The sequence below is a fragment of the Orycteropus afer genome, unplaced genomic scaffold (genome assembly GCF_000298275.1).
Source record: "Orycteropus afer afer isolate SDZICR_OR568_19922 unplaced genomic scaffold, OryAfe1.0 scaffold00006, whole genome shotgun sequence".
Lineage (NCBI taxonomy): Eukaryota > Metazoa > Chordata > Mammalia > Tubulidentata > Orycteropodidae > Orycteropus > Orycteropus afer.
Window position 1 is genome coordinate 1417574 of NW_006921593.1, and position 17174 is coordinate 1434747.

Genomic DNA, 17174 nt, shown 5'->3' on the forward strand with positions numbered 1-17174 from the left:
GGTAGGAAGGCCCAGTTCAGAGCCTGCCCTATGGGGAAAATGGTATGTGGGGCAGGGTGGGGGGTCTATTTGAGAACTGAGCCCAGTACCCAGCAGTGCTATAGGGCTTTCCACCTTCAGAGGAAGAGAAAGGGCCTACAGGGCAGGAAGGTGCGAAAGACAGTAGGCTGGAAGGGAGAGAGCTGTCATCTGGGCCCTGCGTGGGGCAGCAGGCAGAGTGGACAGAGAGGTGGTTCGGACAGTCCTGCACCAGGCGTCACTGACACCAAAGACGGTAGGCTGCAAAGAGCCTTCTCTGAATTGTCCCCAACCCAGGCTCCAAGGCCTTCAGGAGCCCAGAGGGGAGGGCAGTGGAGGGGAGAGCAGTGAGGCCTTGGTTTCCCCATCCCGAGTCCCTCAGAGCCGTAGGGGTGGATGCACAGCCCAGCCCAGGCAGGCGACCTGTAGTGCAGCCCCTCCCCGCCGGCACACGGCGGGCTCCATGCTCCTCCGAGCTCCGAGCTGAGTGAGACGCAGCGGAAAGGGGGATGGGGGGGCAGCCGTTCAGGGTGCTGGGTGGCCAGTTTGCTCTGCGGGGCATGGTGAAGGGGCGCTGACACTGCCAGCTCGCTGGGCTGGACGGTCCGGACGCCGGGACACTTGCCCTGCGGCCCAGCCGGAGGTGGGTGGGCCTATCCCCCGCGCCCACACGCGGCACCGCCCACCGCGCGATCGATTCCATAGGTCCTCTTCCAATTAGCCCGGGCGGCTGGGCCGCCTCATGAATCTTTTAAGGAATGACCTGGCTGTGGGGTCCTGAACAGCGCGCCCGTGGGGGTTGAGATCAACCCGCCTTGTTTTCCCCTTTTCAATCAGAGCTATTTTTACCGCTGCAAGCCGCCGCCCCCTCCCCCAGGCCCCGCGCACGAGCGCGAGTGCGCGCGCGGCCGGACCGCGTGTCTGATGGGGAGGGGGCGGCGGTCCTGGTCTGGGTTTCTGACAGTGGGGTCGGGACAGTGGATGGCTTGGAATGGCAACAGGCAGAGGGACTCTAGGCTCCCCCAGCCCCACCCACCCACTTGAAACCCCAGTCCACCCTCCAGTCCTGGTGAGATGAGAACAAAAAAACACTTCCAGAAGGAGAAGCTAGTCAGCCCAGCTGAGCCTGGAGAAACCCGGGTGATGGATTGGGGGAGGGGTCTGGCCACCCAAGGCCCCTTGAGGAGCTACCACCTGACCTCCGGAGCCCTCAAGAGGCTGCTGGTCTCCCTTTGTCGCCAGTCCCAGCCCCCAGGGAAGGAACCGGTGGAGCGGCAGCCCTGTCTGTCATGGTCCCAGAGAGCTGAAACTTGTGTTCACTGTCCCGGGGCCAGGGCTGCTTTCTGAGAGTGGGGGCCCTGATGGGAAGAGCGGAGCCCACAGAACACAGAGCCTGGCCAGAGGTAGAGCTCAGCTCTTCCAGGCCCGGTCCAGCAGGTCTCTTCTGAGGACTGGGACCCCGCCTTTGGAAACAACAGGGGCCACAAGGACCACGGGAGGTCAGAGAGGACATGCCAGTGTAGGGGAAGGCTTCCTGAAAGAAAGGCCGGCTCGGTAGCATAGTGCCTAAGGCATTTATTTGACTGCTAACCAGAAGGTTGGCGGTTCAAACCCACCAGCCACTACCTGGAAGGAAGATTGGGCAATCTACTTCCCTATAGATTTACTGCCTTGGAAACCCAAGGGGGTCACTATGAGTCAGAATCAATTCGATGGCAGTGATTTAAAAAAAAAAAAGGCTGAGAGGAGTAAGGAAGGCAGTCCAGTCAGGAGAATGACAGGCAAAGACCTGGTGGGGAAGAGGGGGAAAGAAGTTCCCAGAGAGCTGCCAGGAGAGGGGTGAGGGGGAGCAGGAGATAGGGGTGAGCTTGCTGGATTGTCAGGATGCAAAGGGGCCCTGCTTCCAGTGACTCTGGTCGCGCCTCCCATTCCCACCCCGCCCCATGTCTTCCAAGCCTGGATCTTGATGATGTGGAGTGATTTCCTGCCCCGGACAGAGGCTGCAGTCTGATTGATCGTGTATCACAAAGGCTGGTCCCTGGAGAGGCCTGGAAACGCCTCCTGGCTCCACCCAGTGGCTAGGGAAGCCTGGTTCTGCCCAGGACCGTGCGTGGACTACCACACTGCAGAGACTGGCTCCCACGCTACCTTCCCCAGGGCTCAAAGGAGAGGTCCCTGGCAGAGACATCCCTGTTTTCAAAGTGAGGAAGTTGAAGGTTGGAGTTGTGGTCCGTGTCATGTCACTCACCCAGAGTGCAGTGAACCCAGGTCACCCAAGAGCCCTGCACTTGGCCTCCTCCCTAGTTCTGCCCCACAGGACAACTGGGGACAGCACAGCCTGCCCCTACTGTGGCCAAACTCTCTTCCCCCTGGCTTGCAGCCTTCTCTCTCAGGCCCTGTCTGGGCCTCCATTTCTCCGTTGGTAAAGGCCTGGGGCTCTGCCATCCCCGCTACTTGGCAACTGTCAACCTCCAGGGGCTGCTTTTCTGTTGTGGAGACACTCTTGTTCCTCGGCCCAACCCCTTCCTCTTCTGTATAGTCTGGGCTGCACCCAGGGGACACGGATGCTGTGCTGGGCATCAGGCCCGTAGGCCTCTGGCCAGCCAGCAGGGGAACAGAGGGGTGTTCAGGGCAGCCCGACCTGTCAGTACTCTACAGGCCAGTGCCTGCCCAGAACATGGCCACACTCACTGCACCCTTGGCAGATCCTTGTCTGAGTTCCACCGCACTTCCAAGGAAGGGCTAGCTGGGACTCACCCTAAGAGCCCCTCTCCTCAGGGCCCTGCTCCCCCACTCGGCCTCTTCTCCCTGCCAAGGGTTTTCCCAGCAGCAGGAAGAGGAGGAGGGACAGGGAACTGATGCCTAAGAACCAGGCACTGGGCTGACTTCCTCCCTGCCCCCACCTGTCCCCTATTGGACAGCCACATCTCCGTGCTGGCTCCAGTACCAGCCACCCCACTCTGCCGTGTCACTCACTCGGCGCCCCCCCCCCGTTGGTCCCAAAGATACAGGGGAGGAGTCAGCCACTGTGGGGAGCCTCTGCTGCTGGGTGCATGGATGGGCTGGATGGAACACAGGGACAGAGCCTCATGGGCCCAACTGAGGCCCCCAGGAAACGCGACCCCTGCAGGGCAGGCCAGGGCCTAGGCTTTCCACCTTCTCTGGAGGCCTGCCTTGATGGTGGTGGCAAGTTATCCACCCCCTGGTGTAAGAGGAAGCACCAGGAGCCTGGGACAGGACTCGGGCCTGCCTTCCACCCCAGAGAAGCGCCCATGCCAGACATGGACACAGACATGGGAACGGACACTTGGAGCACCTTGTAATTGGCAGCCTGCTAGAGGGGACTACAGGAGCTCAGAGGAGATATTTGTGTGAGGATGGGCCAGGGTAGGGGTCAGGAAGGGCTTCCTGGAGGAAGTGGTCCCGGGAGTAATTGTTGAAAATGAGTAGAGGTTAGGCAGCAACCAAACAAGGAACAGTGGGCAGGGAAAGGCTCCGGCATGTGCCATACTCCTGGACACCTCAGCCTCCATTCTTCCCAAACCCTCATGGATTCTTGGTGCCACCTCTACCCCCTGTCCTGGTAAACCCCGTTCCAAGCCATTGCTTGTGCCACTCTAACCTACAATGCCCTCGTCATCCTCTTTGCCTGCAATGAAGCCCAGTGCATGAAGCCCTCCTCCTCCAGGAAGCCTTCCTGACTAACTCCCTGCCTCTGTCCTCTCCTCCTCCCCAACCCCCCCATACCAGGACCAGCATCACTGAGAGAAGGGCTGGTTTGGAAAACTGACCCAGTGGCTTTCCCAATGCCCTGTGGTTTCTGACTGCAGAGCAGTGGCCAAGGTGGCCTCTAGGCCCAGAGGCCCTGTAGGTGATCTCACACAAGTGAGACAGCTATTTTTACCTGGCATTTAATTACAGAATTTGGACCCAGGGGAGAGAAGAGATGGTGCTCTCAGGAGCGGGGAGGAAAGGGGTGTGCCGGGAGATCTGGGGATCCTGGGAGAAGCAGGTGAGGCCATGACACCTCATCTCAGTTCCTAGGAAGGACAGTCCCTTCTCCACCTTCAGACAGGGGCTCCCCAAGTTACGATGTTCTCCATCGGTGATTTTCAACTAGATGCCAGGGGCGAGGGGCATTGCATAAACACAGAGGACTGGACCTGTGTCCCCTGGACAACGGCCACCTTGGCAGATGAGAAGAGGCACCAAATGACTGGCCAGACATACCCCTTGTCATTTGATCCTGGGTGGTGAGGGATGCTGGGGCCTGGGATTAAGGAGGAGGAAGCAAGGATTCTTGGAGAGGTGTTCCCTGATTTGGACCTCTTCAAGAAGGTGGGGTTTAGACAGGACCTCAAGAGAAACAGGTGGGAATACAGGGTGCAGGCTGCTATGAGAGAGAGAAGTCTGAGGAGGCAGTGTCTTCAGTGCCAGTATGGAAACTTGGTCATACTTAAGCCACACTGAGTGGTGATGCCTGTGCCCTGGAGTCAGGCAGATCTGGGTGAAAATCCTGGACCTGCCACTAACAAGCTGTGTGTCTTCAGAGTCTTGCCTCTTCAGGCCTGCTGTGAGGGCTTTGGGAGTCACAGCTGTGACACACCTTCTACGCTGTTGAACACAGTCATTCATTCAGCCCCTGTTCCTTGAGTGCCAGCCATGTGCCCAGCACTGCTGCTTAAACGATTTTCAGAATCCCTCCCCTTAGGGTCCTGCCATTCTGGCGGGGGTGGGGTGGGGTAGGGAACAAGCGTGGACAACACGCCAAGCAAATCAATACATAGTATGTCCATCAAAACCACTCCCGATGCACTGCCATCAAGTCGATTCCAACTCGTGGTTGATAGAGTAGAAATGCCCCATCGGGTTGCCCAGGCTGTCAGTCTTTATGGAAGCAGATAGACTTCATCTTTCTCCCACAGCAGTGGCTGGTGGACCTCTTCAAGAAGGTGGCCTTTTGGTTGGGAGCCAAAGGCTTTAACCACTACACCACCAGAGCTCCTACAGGGTATGTCACATGGAGATAAATGCTGTGGTGGAAAGTAAGCAGGGAAAGTGGTGGAGTGGGGGTATTTTGTTTCCACAGAGTGGACGGGGAAGGCTAACAGACAAGATGATATTTGAGGAGAAACTCCATGGCAGTGGGGAGTGGGAGAACATGCCAGACAAGTTCAAGTAAGAGTCATGGTACAAAGATGCTGAGGTGGGAAAATGCCTGACAGGCCCGGAGAGCAGCAAGGAGATGTGGCCGGAACCCAGGAGAGCAGCTCTGAGAGGCCGGTCAGGCCCGGCCTTGGGCTTTCACTCTGTGTAGCCGGAGGCCTTGTGGGGACCCCTGTGGAGGGATCCCATTGGTCTAACGTTTTAGAAATACTGTCTGGTCTCCTGGATGGAGAATGAACAATAGGGGGTGTGAGGTTGTGGTCCTGGAGACCATGAAGATTGCTGAGCGGCTGCAGGTAATAAGAGGAGGGGTTATGTGGGTCCCGGAACCAGCCAGAATGGTAAGAAGTGATTGGGTTCCTGGAGGAATTTGAGGGGAGAGTCGACAGGATTCGATGTAAAGACTTTTGAGGTTCTCAGAAGAGGGTACAGAGGGAAGTGAGGTCACTGAGGGCTCAAGGGACCCCACTTCAAGGCACCTGTCATCCCAGATTCCTCCAGCCCAGGAATGACACGGAGGTCCCCAAGACGGTTGTCTGAGGAGTGATGCGGCTGCCCTCCTGCAGATCCACCCTCCTGCCTCTGGGGGCTTCTCCTCACACCCGAGCAATTGTTGACCACCCCCCCAGCTCCGGGGGGCTCTGGGGAGCAAGGGAGGCTGACCGACTGGCCGTGGGAGAGAGGAGGGGACAGGCGGCGCTCTGGTGCAGGCCCGGGGCATAAGGCCACAGCCGCTTCTTCTCCCCCAGCCGCAGGGAGCTGCAATGGGACGGGCGTCATGAATGGTGCCGGCCCCGCCGCCACCAACGCCGCCGCCCTGGGCCCGGACTGGCGGCAGTTCTGCGAGCTGCACGCGCAGGCGGCCGCCGTGGACTTCGCGCACAAGTTCTGCCGCTTCCTGCGGGACAACCCGGCCTACGACACGCCCGACGCCGGCGCCTCCTTCTCCCGCCACTTCGCCGCCAACTTCCTGGACGTCTTCAGCGAGGAGGTGCGCCGCGTGCTGGTGGCGGGACCGGCAGCCCCGGCGGCGGCTGAGCGCCCCAACGCCATGGAGCCGGAAACAGCCAGGTCTCCTGCACTCAAGGCGGCGGCGTACGGCCACTCGCGGAGCTCGGAGGACGTGTCGGTGGCGCACGCAGCCGCCAAGGCCCGCGTCCGCAAGGGCTTCTCGCTGCGCAACATGAGCCTGTGCGTGGTGGACGGCGTGCGCGACATGTGGCACCGGCGCGCCGAGCCCGAGGCCGGCGCTGCTCCGCGGGCTGCCGAGCCCCCGGCCGAGCCACGCGACAAGTGGACGCGGCGCCTTAGGCTGACGCGGACGCTGGCGGCTAAAGTGGAACTGGTCGACATTCAGCGGGAGGGGGCGCTGCGCTTCATGGTAGCAGATGACGCGGCTGCAGGCCCGGGAGGTACCGCCCAGTGGCAGAAGTGCCGCCTACTGCTGCGTAGGGCCGTTGCAGGAGAGCGCTTCCGCCTGGAGTTCTTCGTGCCACCGAAGGTGAGTGTCCCCTCCTACCTGGGGAGGGCGGGCAGTGCATAAGAGCCTGGTACGACTTTGGGCTTTAGATGACCGGTAGCACCTCGTCTGGTTGACAAGATGCATTATTTAGTGTCTAGAGCCTGGGATGTGGGCCCAGCTCTGCCTCTTGGACCATCACCCCAGTCAGCTGCTTCATCTGGAAAGTGGGAGAAGGGTCTTGGTTGGCAAAGACTCTCAGGCCACTCAGGGGCTCCTGGTGGTGGAGAGCGGGGCCTTACCCTGCTCCCCTCCTCTTCTGGGGCCTCAGGAAAGTAGGCTGTCCAGAACAGAGGTCTGCATGGATGAGGGCTCCTGATGGTCCGTCCCTGGCTCAGTGGGAATCTGCTTGTCCCCAGCCCAGATGGCCCATTTCTGGCCCAGGAAAGCTTGGCTTCTTTGTAGCAGGGTCGGGTTCACCTTTGGGGATGACCATCAGAGCCCTCCAGGCAGCTGTGATCCCAGGCTGGCAATCCTGTATTCTCTAGAAAGAGACTACGTTGGCTTTCTGAGACCCACCCGGTGCCCAGCCCTAGGCCTGGTGGGCAGTGTGCTCACACACACTCGTTCCCCCAGTGTTCAGACCCTCAGAGTGGCCTGCCCAAAGTCACACAGCTGGTGGGTGGCAGAGCTGGGCTAATTATACCCACCCCCCCTGGGCAGTGGGGTCTGGAGAATGAAGTGACTGGAGGTGGGCACTGCTTGTGCACTGGGGGGCAGCAGAGAGGTGGCATGCTGATCTGGTGTGGCAGCTGGTGGCACTCCCAGGAGCCACCCAGGCCACTAGCCCACATCAGAGCCCTTAGTCACCCTTGGCCCTTACTCCATTTCCTAATCTGCTGCCAATTCTGGGTGCCCCTCCCCACTAGGAGTGTAGGGCTGTGGGCTTCCCACAGCTAGTGTCCATGAGCTCCATGGACTCAGCTGGCGGGGGGCGGATGACGGTGACATCCCAGGGACACGTTTACTCTCTAAAGTGCAGTCTTTCCAAGTCCCAGGGCCTTTGATCTGTTCAGGCCCTGCCCTTTGGTCCCTGAGAGAGATCACACACCACTAAGTCCAGCACCACTCCTTGTCAGTCAGGGAGACTGAAGCCTGGTGAGGGACAGGAAATAGGACAGAGCTTGCCCTGGGTCATCCAAAGGGCAAGGGCCGAGGCCTAGGCCTTCAAGGCCTTGGGGCCCTGAGTGGCAGTCTCAGCTGTCTGACTGAAAATAGCAGTGTCTGTCTGCTGTTCACGGGGGAGGGGTGCAGCAGCTGGCGGCGTCTCCATCAGCCTGGCCAGCGCCCGCTGACATCAGTGTTGGCAGCGGGCAGGGCCCCTGAGGGGTCACTGGGCCTTTCCCAGCCTCTGAGGGAGGCAGATGGGCTCCCACTCCCTTAACCCCAGTTTGGTCTCAGACCCTCTTTCTCATCATACACACGTTTGGGTATTCAAGAGTGGCCCCATGGGAGCACCCTACCAGGGTGAGATTTCAGGTTGGAGATCTCAAGTAGGTTTGGTCGCAGATGACCAAAGGCCCCAAGGGGAGTTAGCCCCACAGGGTACCTCTGCTGACACAGCCCAGATCAGCCCAGGGAGCCATGAGGCTGGCCCCCTGCTTTGGGAGAGCTACCAGGAAACATGTAGTGGTGGGACTGAGTGGTGAACCTCAGTGGAATGAGTTCTGGGACCCCGGACGGGCATCCTGGGAGGCAGGAGCTGAGGGAGCAGAGGCCTGAAGGGGTGACATGGCCTGCCAGCAGGGGGGTGCAGGAGCAGGGTGAGTGAGAGGCAGCGGGGCTGCGACAGGTCAAGGAGGCAGTGCCTGCAGCCAGTGGAAGTGGAGCCCAGGCTTCTCCGTTCCAGCCCCCAGCTCCACTGGCTGGTGTGATGGTTGTCACCATGGTTAGCTGAGCCCCTTGGGCACGGCCTCAAGCCCAGCCCCGTGCCTTCTGGCCAGTGCTGCCAGGAATTCCTGTGCCCCCGCCCATGAAACCTAGGGCCCTTCCCTTTCCTCCTGAGAAAGTCCCTGTCCTGGAGCCCGAGACCTGCTGGGAATCCCAGTCTCAGGCCAGCCAAGGGGCTTCAGGGCTCTGGCCAGTAGCGAGGCAGAGTGGGCAGGGCCAGCACCGTGGTCCTCCCAGGGAGCCCCGCCTGCTCCCATTGTTGAACTTTGTAGCATTGATGGGAGCCCTAGACTCTTCCTCACACCTACCCCAGCCTGGGCACCTGGGAGCGGGCAGAGCCGAACTGGGGAAGTCTAGTCGGAAGCAGGAAACCAGGTGTTGTGTTTTGTTTTGTTAAATGAAGCAGAATGAAGTGGAAAACATCACACTTCTTCACCCACAGTAAAGAGCTCTGGTGGTGTTGTGGTTAAGGCATTGGGTTGCTAACCAGAAGGCCGGTGGTTTGAACCCACCAGTCACTGTGCAGAAGAAAGATGAGGCGGTTTGCTTCTGTAAAGATTTATAATCTTGGAAACTCAATGGGGGTCGCTGTTGTAAAGCCTGAAAGGTCTCTTAACCAGAAGCCTTTAGTATGGAGATTGACACGTCCCATGCTGAGCCCTAATGCCTCCAGGTAGATTGACACGTCCCATGCTGAGCCCTAATACCTGTAGTAAATATCCCATACCTCAGAGCCTTTTATCAGAAATCTGCATGGCTCCAAGAAGCCTCTCACCCACCTTTGAAGACTAGGAGGGCTTTCACCCCTGGGGTTTCGCAGAGAATATGCACATATCAAAGAGATCCGGGTTTTGCAGAGAATATGCACATATCAAAGAGATCCGCCTGGGCCCCAAGAAATCTCTCACTCACCTTTGAAACCAGGGGAATTCCAACCTGCCCCAAATTCCCAAACCCCTATCATAAAAACCAAATTATCTACTCTGTGTTTCTCTACAAATATCCCTTAATGTAAGAGCACGGGGTCTTTTGCTCAACCCACTGCGAGGGTGAAAGCAAGGACCCTAACTTAAGTTAGCTAATAAACTTTCCTATTGCTTTTTGCATTGTTGCATGTTGGCAATTTATTCACCCCGAACTACTCCTTCATAACCTGGGCACAACACTGTGAGTCAGAATGGACTCAGTGGCAGTGAGTTTGGGTTTGGTCACTCACAGTAAGGGTAAATATTATCCAGTGAAACGTTTGTTCCAGAGGTGTTTTCACCTGTGCATGTGGGTACTAGGCCACAATGTCAAAAGTATTTCATACTGTGGGTCAAGTAAAAAAAAAAAAAAAAGGATGAAAACCACAGGCCTTGTGGGGACACCAGGCAGAAGGCAGCCTGGGTGAGTTCATCCCTACAGGGAGGAAGGAAGGATGCAGGTGACAGTCCAGTTGTGGTCCTGATACGTTGTGTGACTATAGAGGGGTCCATTCTCCTCTCAGATGCGTCCTCACCTTCCCCATCTGTGAAATGGGGGCGGAAATGGCTCTGTGCCAGGGCTGCATGGCGTTCCGAGCTGAGGAAGGAGGGGGTAGTGAGGAGCCCCGGGCACCACACTCACTGCCCCTTCCGCTGTCTCCCAGGCCTCCAAGCCCAAGGTCAGCATCCCCCTCTCGGCCATCATTGAGGTCCGCACTACCATGCCCTTGGAGATGCCAGAGAAGGACAACACGTTTGTGCTTAAGGTAAGGACTCCCCTCCGACCCCACAGGTCCTCCGGCCACCCCTAGCCCCCTCCTTCATGGGTGGTCCAGGTGGAGGTCACCATAGGGTGGGGGGAGGGTAATGTCAGGCCCCAGAGCCGTCTTGAACCCAGCCCGTCACCTAGGCTGCTTGTTCCCATTTCCTCCCTGGTCTGCGCACAGCTCCTCTGAGTTTCACTTCCTCCCCTTCCCCCCCCCCACCCCACCCTACAGGAGCCAGCACCCACCCACCCCACCCTGGGGGTTAGCGGTTATGCAAATGATCCAGTCTCTGGGCACTGGAGTGTGGGAACAGGCAGTCCCACATAGGGCACAAAGGGTGGGCAGGGAGGCACCCCAGTGGGTCTGGAGGCAGCCTGCCCTATTCCCAGGCCCCTTGTCACCGTTGAGGACACGGCTCCAGGCCCAGGCTGTGGCCCTGTGCCTCCTCACAGCATAGAGGGTGTTTGTCCCCAGGGAGGCCCGGTGCTGCCCCCCCCTTCCCCCAAGGCTGCATGCATGCAGCCCAGCCTTCCCCTCCAGGCTCCTGCTGGGGTTCTGGTCTTTGCTTGTGCCTACTAGCTCACTCATTCATTTAGCAAACACTGCCAGCCCCTCACCCTGAGCCACCTCCTCTGGGCTGGAGATGTAGCTCCTGCCACCAGACATGTCATCTGCCATGTGAGAATGGCCCGAGACAGCCCCGACAGCAGGGCGGGCCACCATGCTGCTGAGTGTGCCCGGGCCCATCTGCCAGCCCCGCTCTGGGCCTCAGTTTCCCATCTGTTCAGGACAGGGTGGGGGTGCCTCCCACCTCTGAGAGGCCAGCAGTCTGCATTTTAACGTAGCACACAGCAGGGCACAGCACAGAGAGCATCCCGGGGACCTGGGTCCAGGTCCCAGCACTGCTACTGCCACTTGTGTGACTTTGAGCAAGTTACTTGATTTTTCTGAGCTCTATTTTCCCATCTGTAAAATAAGGAATGTAGGCTCCCCCTCGAGGGGGCTGGAAGGAGCTTATGACAATGTAGACAGAAGGTCACACGCAGGCCTGGCTGTAGCGAGCACTTCCTCCTACACGCTTACTCTTTTGTAGGCTGCTTATCCTGGGGGAAGCTCTGGGGGTGCAGTGCCTAAGGTATTTGACTGCTAACCAGGAGGTTGGCAGTTCAAACCCCCCAGCTGCTCTGTGGATGGAAGACGAGACAATCTACTTCAGTAAAGATTACTGTCTTGGAAACCCAATGGGCCGCTATGAGTTGGAATCAACTCAATGGCAGTGGGTTTGGTTTGGTGTTTTGGTTTATCCTGGGAGTGACCATCACAGTGACATTCCAGGCTTTGAGTCATGAGAGCAAGGTGGGTTTGGTGCCCTGTGACTCAGTGAGCTGGGCCAGCTGGCCTTGCAGGGTGACCTGAGGTTGAGATGTCCTGTCATCCAACTCCATGTTGCCAGGCATTGTTTGGGGATGCTGGGAGGTCTGTCCCTCCCCAGTCAGCGTGGCTGCGTCTCGTGGGTCAGCTGAGCTGGATGCCATCTTGGTGGGGGATGGGAGGAAGGGGCTGCTGAGAGTGTGGGCTGCAGGCTCCACCCCGGGATGCTGGCCCAGGTTTGGCCCAAGCTCCACTGTTGTTCTTATCCGTGAGCCTCCACAGGAGAAGAGGGGACTTGCCTTAGCACACTGACCCTTAGCACACTGGTCCTGGGGTCTGGAGCCACCCTGCTAAGGGTGGAGGAGGGTTGGACCACCAAGTAAGGGCTACGCTCCTGGCCCGCCCCCTCCCAGGTGGAGAACGGAGCTGAGTACATCCTGGAGACCATCGACTCGCTGCAGAAGCACTCGTGGGTGGCTGACATCCAGGGCTGCGTGGACCCTGGGTGAGTGCCTGGATGGCCCTGGGATGAGCGGGCGGGGTAAGGGTCTGGCTGGGCTGTGCCTCTAGTGCAGACTTCCTGGTCAGGGCAGGAGCTGAGCTCAAGAGACAAGTTCTTATAGTCCTGTCCTGGTGGATTCGAGCAAGGCTCAGATGAGGGCAGCCCTCCCGCCTCCACCCTCAGCAGGCTCTGTGAGGTCTGCTCTGCAGGGTCGGGGCCTGGGAACCTGGAGGCAAGTCTTGTCCGCACCCCAGGAGCCTCGGACCACTGGGACATGGGCAGTAATGGGGGTGAGCGCAAAGGCCTGGGGAAGGCGACACCCTGGGGCTTAGAGGCGGGGTCTGGGATGGAGGCAGGGCCGAGAGAATAGTACATGGAGAGGTGCCGTGTGGACAAGAGCCTGGGAGCTGCAGGGAAGCTCAGGGCCTTCAGGGGACCTAGAGCTCTGGTGGCGCAGTGCCTAAGGCATTTGACTGCTAACCAGAAGGCTGGCGGTTCAAACCCACCAGCCACTCTCGGAAGGAAGGTTGGGCAATCTACTTCTGTAGTGATACTACTGCCTCAGAAACCCAAGGAGGGGTCGCTATGAGTCGGGTCCAACTCAACAGCTCATGACAACAGAGCTCTTGAGGAGAGGGTGTCATTGAGAGCCAGGGTAGGGCAGGGCCAGTGGGAGCCATAGCCAGTGATGAGCCGAGGGCAGGAATGGGAGGGGCAGGCGGGCCAGCAGCGGGGCACTTGGCAGCAGCTCCTGTTGGCGAATGGGGTGAGCTGAGCCCCAGGGGGTGGGGCCACTGCTTTTAATTAACAGCCTCATTGAAGGCAGCACAATTAAAGTCCTGAGTGCCTGCCCAGCCTCCATCTCCAAAGCGTTGTAACCCCTCCCCTGCCACCATCCCCGCCATCTGCTCCACACCCTTGTCCCTGCCCCTACAGAGGTGAACCTCGCTCTGCAGTGCTTCAGAGCTGGCCCAGACACCTCATCTCACAGATGAGGAGACCATGACCCAGGCAGGGGAGGGAGCTGCCCAGGCCCCGCCCACCATGAGACCCTCCCACCCCTAGAGTGACTCCACGCAAACCCACCCCTCAGGGTTAGTGGGCAGGGGTCATGTGGCCTCAGGGAGGACTGCCCACTTGGAGGCCTCACCAAGGGTGGGACAGAGGGACGTTGAAGTGAAGGGACCCCAGGTGAGCAGATGGCAGGCCCAAGCCGAGGCTAGTCGTGGGGCTGCCAGCCACTCACTGCCCGGCTCCAGGCCCCATGGCACCACATGTGCGTTCTGCCTCTGCAGGGACAGTGAGGAGGACACCGAGCTCCCGTGTACCCAGGGAAGCTGTCTGGCCAGCCGTGTGGCGTCCTGTAGCTGTGAGCTCCTGGCAGACGGTAGGTGAGGGCAGGGCTGGAGGGGGTGGGTGGCAGGATGGGAGAGGGTGGACAGACAGACAGACAAGCTTCTCATCATCTGCCACTTCCCCAGCAGCAGACCTGCCCCACCCCCCAGAGACAACAGCGGCAGTGGGGGCCGTGGTGACCGCCCCGCACAGCCGGGCTCGGGATGCCATTGGGGAATCGCTGGTCCACGTCCCTCTAGAGACCTTCCTGCAGACCCTGGAGTCCCCAGGTGGCAGCGGCGGCAGTGACAGCAGTAACACAGGTGCCAGTGCAGGCAGGCGGTTCTCCTTGCCCTTCCTGGACCGCACCCCAGGCGTGGGAACCCGTGACTCTGCGGGCTTCCTCCACAGCCCACCTGAGCCTCGGAAGCTGTGACATGTTATCCTACCGGCTCCTCACAGCTCCTCAGTAGCTCTGGGTGGAGAGGTTTTTGCAGTGCAGCTGGGGGGCCTGGCCCTTCACACAGGACGTAATCTCCCATGAAAACGTTCACACAGAGGGTACAGAGGGCTCGAACCAGGGGTGGAGTGGGGACAGGAGACCTGATTTGTTCCAGGTTTGTCTGTGACCTGTCTCTCTATGCCTCAGTTTACCTCACGCTTAATTAGCAGGTTGGGTCAGCAAAGTTCCCTGCTTAGTTCTAAAATTACTCAAATAGCACTTCATATTGAAAAACCAAAGAGATGTTGCATCCCTCACTTCCTACCCCCCTGACACCACCCTCCGTCCCCAGGGGAGGAGGCAGCGGAGCCCGAGCCCGACCCGGAGTCCGAGCTGGAGCTCTCTGGCTACCCCTGGTTCCACGGGACACTGTCGCGGGTCAAGGCAGCTCAGCTGGTGCTGGCAGGGGGACCACGGAACCACGGCCTCTTTGTGATCCGCCAGAGTGAAACTCGGCCTGGGGAGTACGTGCTGACCTTCAACTTCCAGGGCAAGGCCAAGGCAAGTGTGCGTGGGGCCACAGGAGCTGTGCAGACAGCTGGGTGGGGGGAGCGTCTACAGTAGCCTTGGTTCTGAGGTTGCACCCAGAGCAGACTCCATTGGGTGTTAACTGGCATAACTTCCCCTGGGCCAGGCCTACCCTGGCCACGTTCTGTGAATCTATCTATCTATTTATCCTTTCTCTCTCTCTCTCTCTCTCTCTCTCTCTCTCTCTCTCTCTCTCTCTCATACACACACACACACACATCTCTGAGGGCTGCAGCCAGCCTGAGCCAGCTTTTCTGTTATCCAAATGGAGATAGGACTTGCCGGTAGCCCAGCCCATTGGAGGCTGGACCTTCCGGAACCTTGCAGGTCCTTTTAGACCCTGTGCTTTGGGGCTTCTGACAGTCTTCACTCAGAGCCATCTCGGTGCAGGGCTGGGATCAGCCAAGGCCCCACTTCCAGACAGCCCCTCTTCCCTGCTCAGGTCAGTTCACCAGCCCCTGTTGGACTCTCGCTCTGGGCCAGCCCTGGGCTCAGGCAGATGGCCAAGGAAGAGAACCGTACTCAGATGCCCAAAGAACTGGTCCAGGCAGGAGGGCAGCCCAGTGCCTGAGGGATCCCAGAGGAGGCCCCTGATCCCACCAGCTAGCGTGGATCTGAGATGAGAAGTGGGAAGAAGAATTGTGTAGGTGGGGACAAGTGGGAAGGGTGGCCCCGACGGGACACGGCATAAGCAAAGGCACGGAGATGCAGCAGTCTACGGAAGGGACTGCTGTGCTAATAATAAGCTAAGGTGCCAAGGAAAATATAACAGAAAAGTCAAATGACCCGGGGTGGGGGCAGGAACCTCAGTTCCGCACGCTGCCCCCCACCATGTTTCCCGGAAGGGAGCACTCATCCCCTGCTCCTCCTAGGACATGGGTGCTGGTTAGTCCCCACTGGAGGAGGAGGACCCCAGGACCCCTGCTTCCAGCCTGCAGCTGGTGGTCAGTGTCAGCAGGCCCCCACCTGCCCCAGTGCCTGGCTGGCCCGGCAGCCCTCTGGTGCTCCCTGGGCACTCTCCCTGGCTGCGCTGGCTCCGCCTTGGAGGAGGCAGCACCTCCCCGGGGACACCGTAGAAAGCCCTTACCAGCTCCTCCTTACCAGGCACTTAATAGCTTACCTTGGCCAGCCTTGCTCCAGACTGCTTCCCCAGAGGGCTGGATCTGACCCAAGGTGAGGTGGCACTCAGCCTAGCAAGGGCAGGGGGAAGGATGGCGAAGCAGGCATTGAATCAGCCCCTCCCCTCTGCCCAGAGGGTTCTCTCAGAGCCAGGTGACTGCCCCCGGTCAGGTGAGTTAGTGGGAGGCGAGGGGAGGAGCCCTGATTGCAGACCCTCAGGGCAGGAGGATGCCAACCTTCCCAGGCTCAACTTTGACTTTCAGACCCTTAAGAGACCGGGTTGAGTCCCTACCCTTAGGCTGCCTGAACTTGCCCTGTGTTTGCTCACAAGTGTGCCTGGCAACTTCCTGCCCTGGGAGTAGCAGAGCTCATTATAGGGATCAGGCACCCCACCTGACTGCCACCCTACTTTCCAGAACTTCTCTGTCCTTTTTGCGGACTGCTAGGCCAGCTTCCCTTCCGGGACTTGGGGTCACATGTATCCTCTAAAAGCCTACCTTTCACCCCACCCCTTCGCCACACATGCCACACATGCACTCCAGACACCAGTGTTCAAAGATCTGTGGTTCACCACTGGGGACCACAGGCCTGTGGCTTCTCACCCTAAGGCACCTGCCCCTGGGGGCCCTGGACACCTAGGGAAGGCCCGATCTGTTCCCCCGGCTCCAGGTACTCCCACAGTAGCATAGTCATTTCCATCAGCCAGGCCCAGGGATGTCCACCCTCTGAGTATTGGCTTTGCAGGGGACAGAAGGCAGCCCCCTAGCCAGCTGGGCTAAGGGGGTCACACAAACGTGAGTTCTCCTCCCAGTTCTGTGCTTGGTAACTAGAGCCAGTCACTTGCCCTCCCTCTGCCTCAGTTTCACCATCTTTAATATGGAGGCATTAATCCCTATCTTCTGAGACTTTGAGGACACTGCAGATGGGGGCATGAAGGGCACCAGGCCAGGCTTGGTGGGAGTGCTCCCAGCTTGGGGGCAAGTGCCCCCTGTCTGTGGTCCCAGCCTGGATCCATCACCCCTGACCCCCTGATCGGCCCCATCTGGCCTCTCTGAGAGCTAGTCCTCCCGACCACCTCAAAGGTGGTTGCCAAGCAGGGGGCCAATGTGGGACCGCATCACTGATCACACCTGCCTGTGCCCACAGCACCTTCGCCTGTCCCTGAACGGCCACGGCCAGTGCCACGTGCAGCACCTGTGGTTCCAGTCCGTGCTTGACATGCTCCGCCACTTCCACACCCACCCTATCCCGCTGGAGTCCGGGGGCTCGGCGGACATCACCCTGCGCAGCTATGTACGGGCCCAGGGCCCTTCGCCTGGTAAGGCGCCCCCATCTGGCAGTGTGATGGCTTAGGCAGACACGGGGCCACCCAGCGGGTGGAATAAGCATCAGGTTTCCAGGCCCCAGTCTGGTCTGGGGGTGGCCCACCACATCCGGGTCCTGAGTGACCCATACAGTGCTCAGAGACCCCCGCACAGCTGGAACTGAGCAC

The 17174-nt window shown here is 59.3% G+C and overlaps 1 protein-coding gene across 1 annotated transcript in view; it reads left to right on the forward strand.

The window, feature by feature from the left end:
- Positions 1-17035, forward strand: part of SH2B2 (SH2B adaptor protein 2) — a 21549-nt gene extending 4514 nt beyond the window's left edge. Inside the window, exons 2-9 of the mRNA XM_042781021.1 lie at positions 856-937; positions 5751-6685; positions 10224-10325; positions 12110-12201; positions 13494-13585; positions 13680-13856; positions 14328-14536; positions 16829-17035. Coding sequence (XP_042636955.1) covers positions 856-937; positions 5751-6685; positions 10224-10325; positions 12110-12201; positions 13494-13585; positions 13680-13856; positions 14328-14536; positions 16829-17035 — 1896 coding nt within the window. The remainder of the gene's footprint in view (positions 1-855; positions 938-5750; positions 6686-10223; positions 10326-12109; positions 12202-13493; positions 13586-13679; positions 13857-14327; positions 14537-16828) is intronic.
- Positions 17036-17174: the final 139 nt, after the last annotated feature.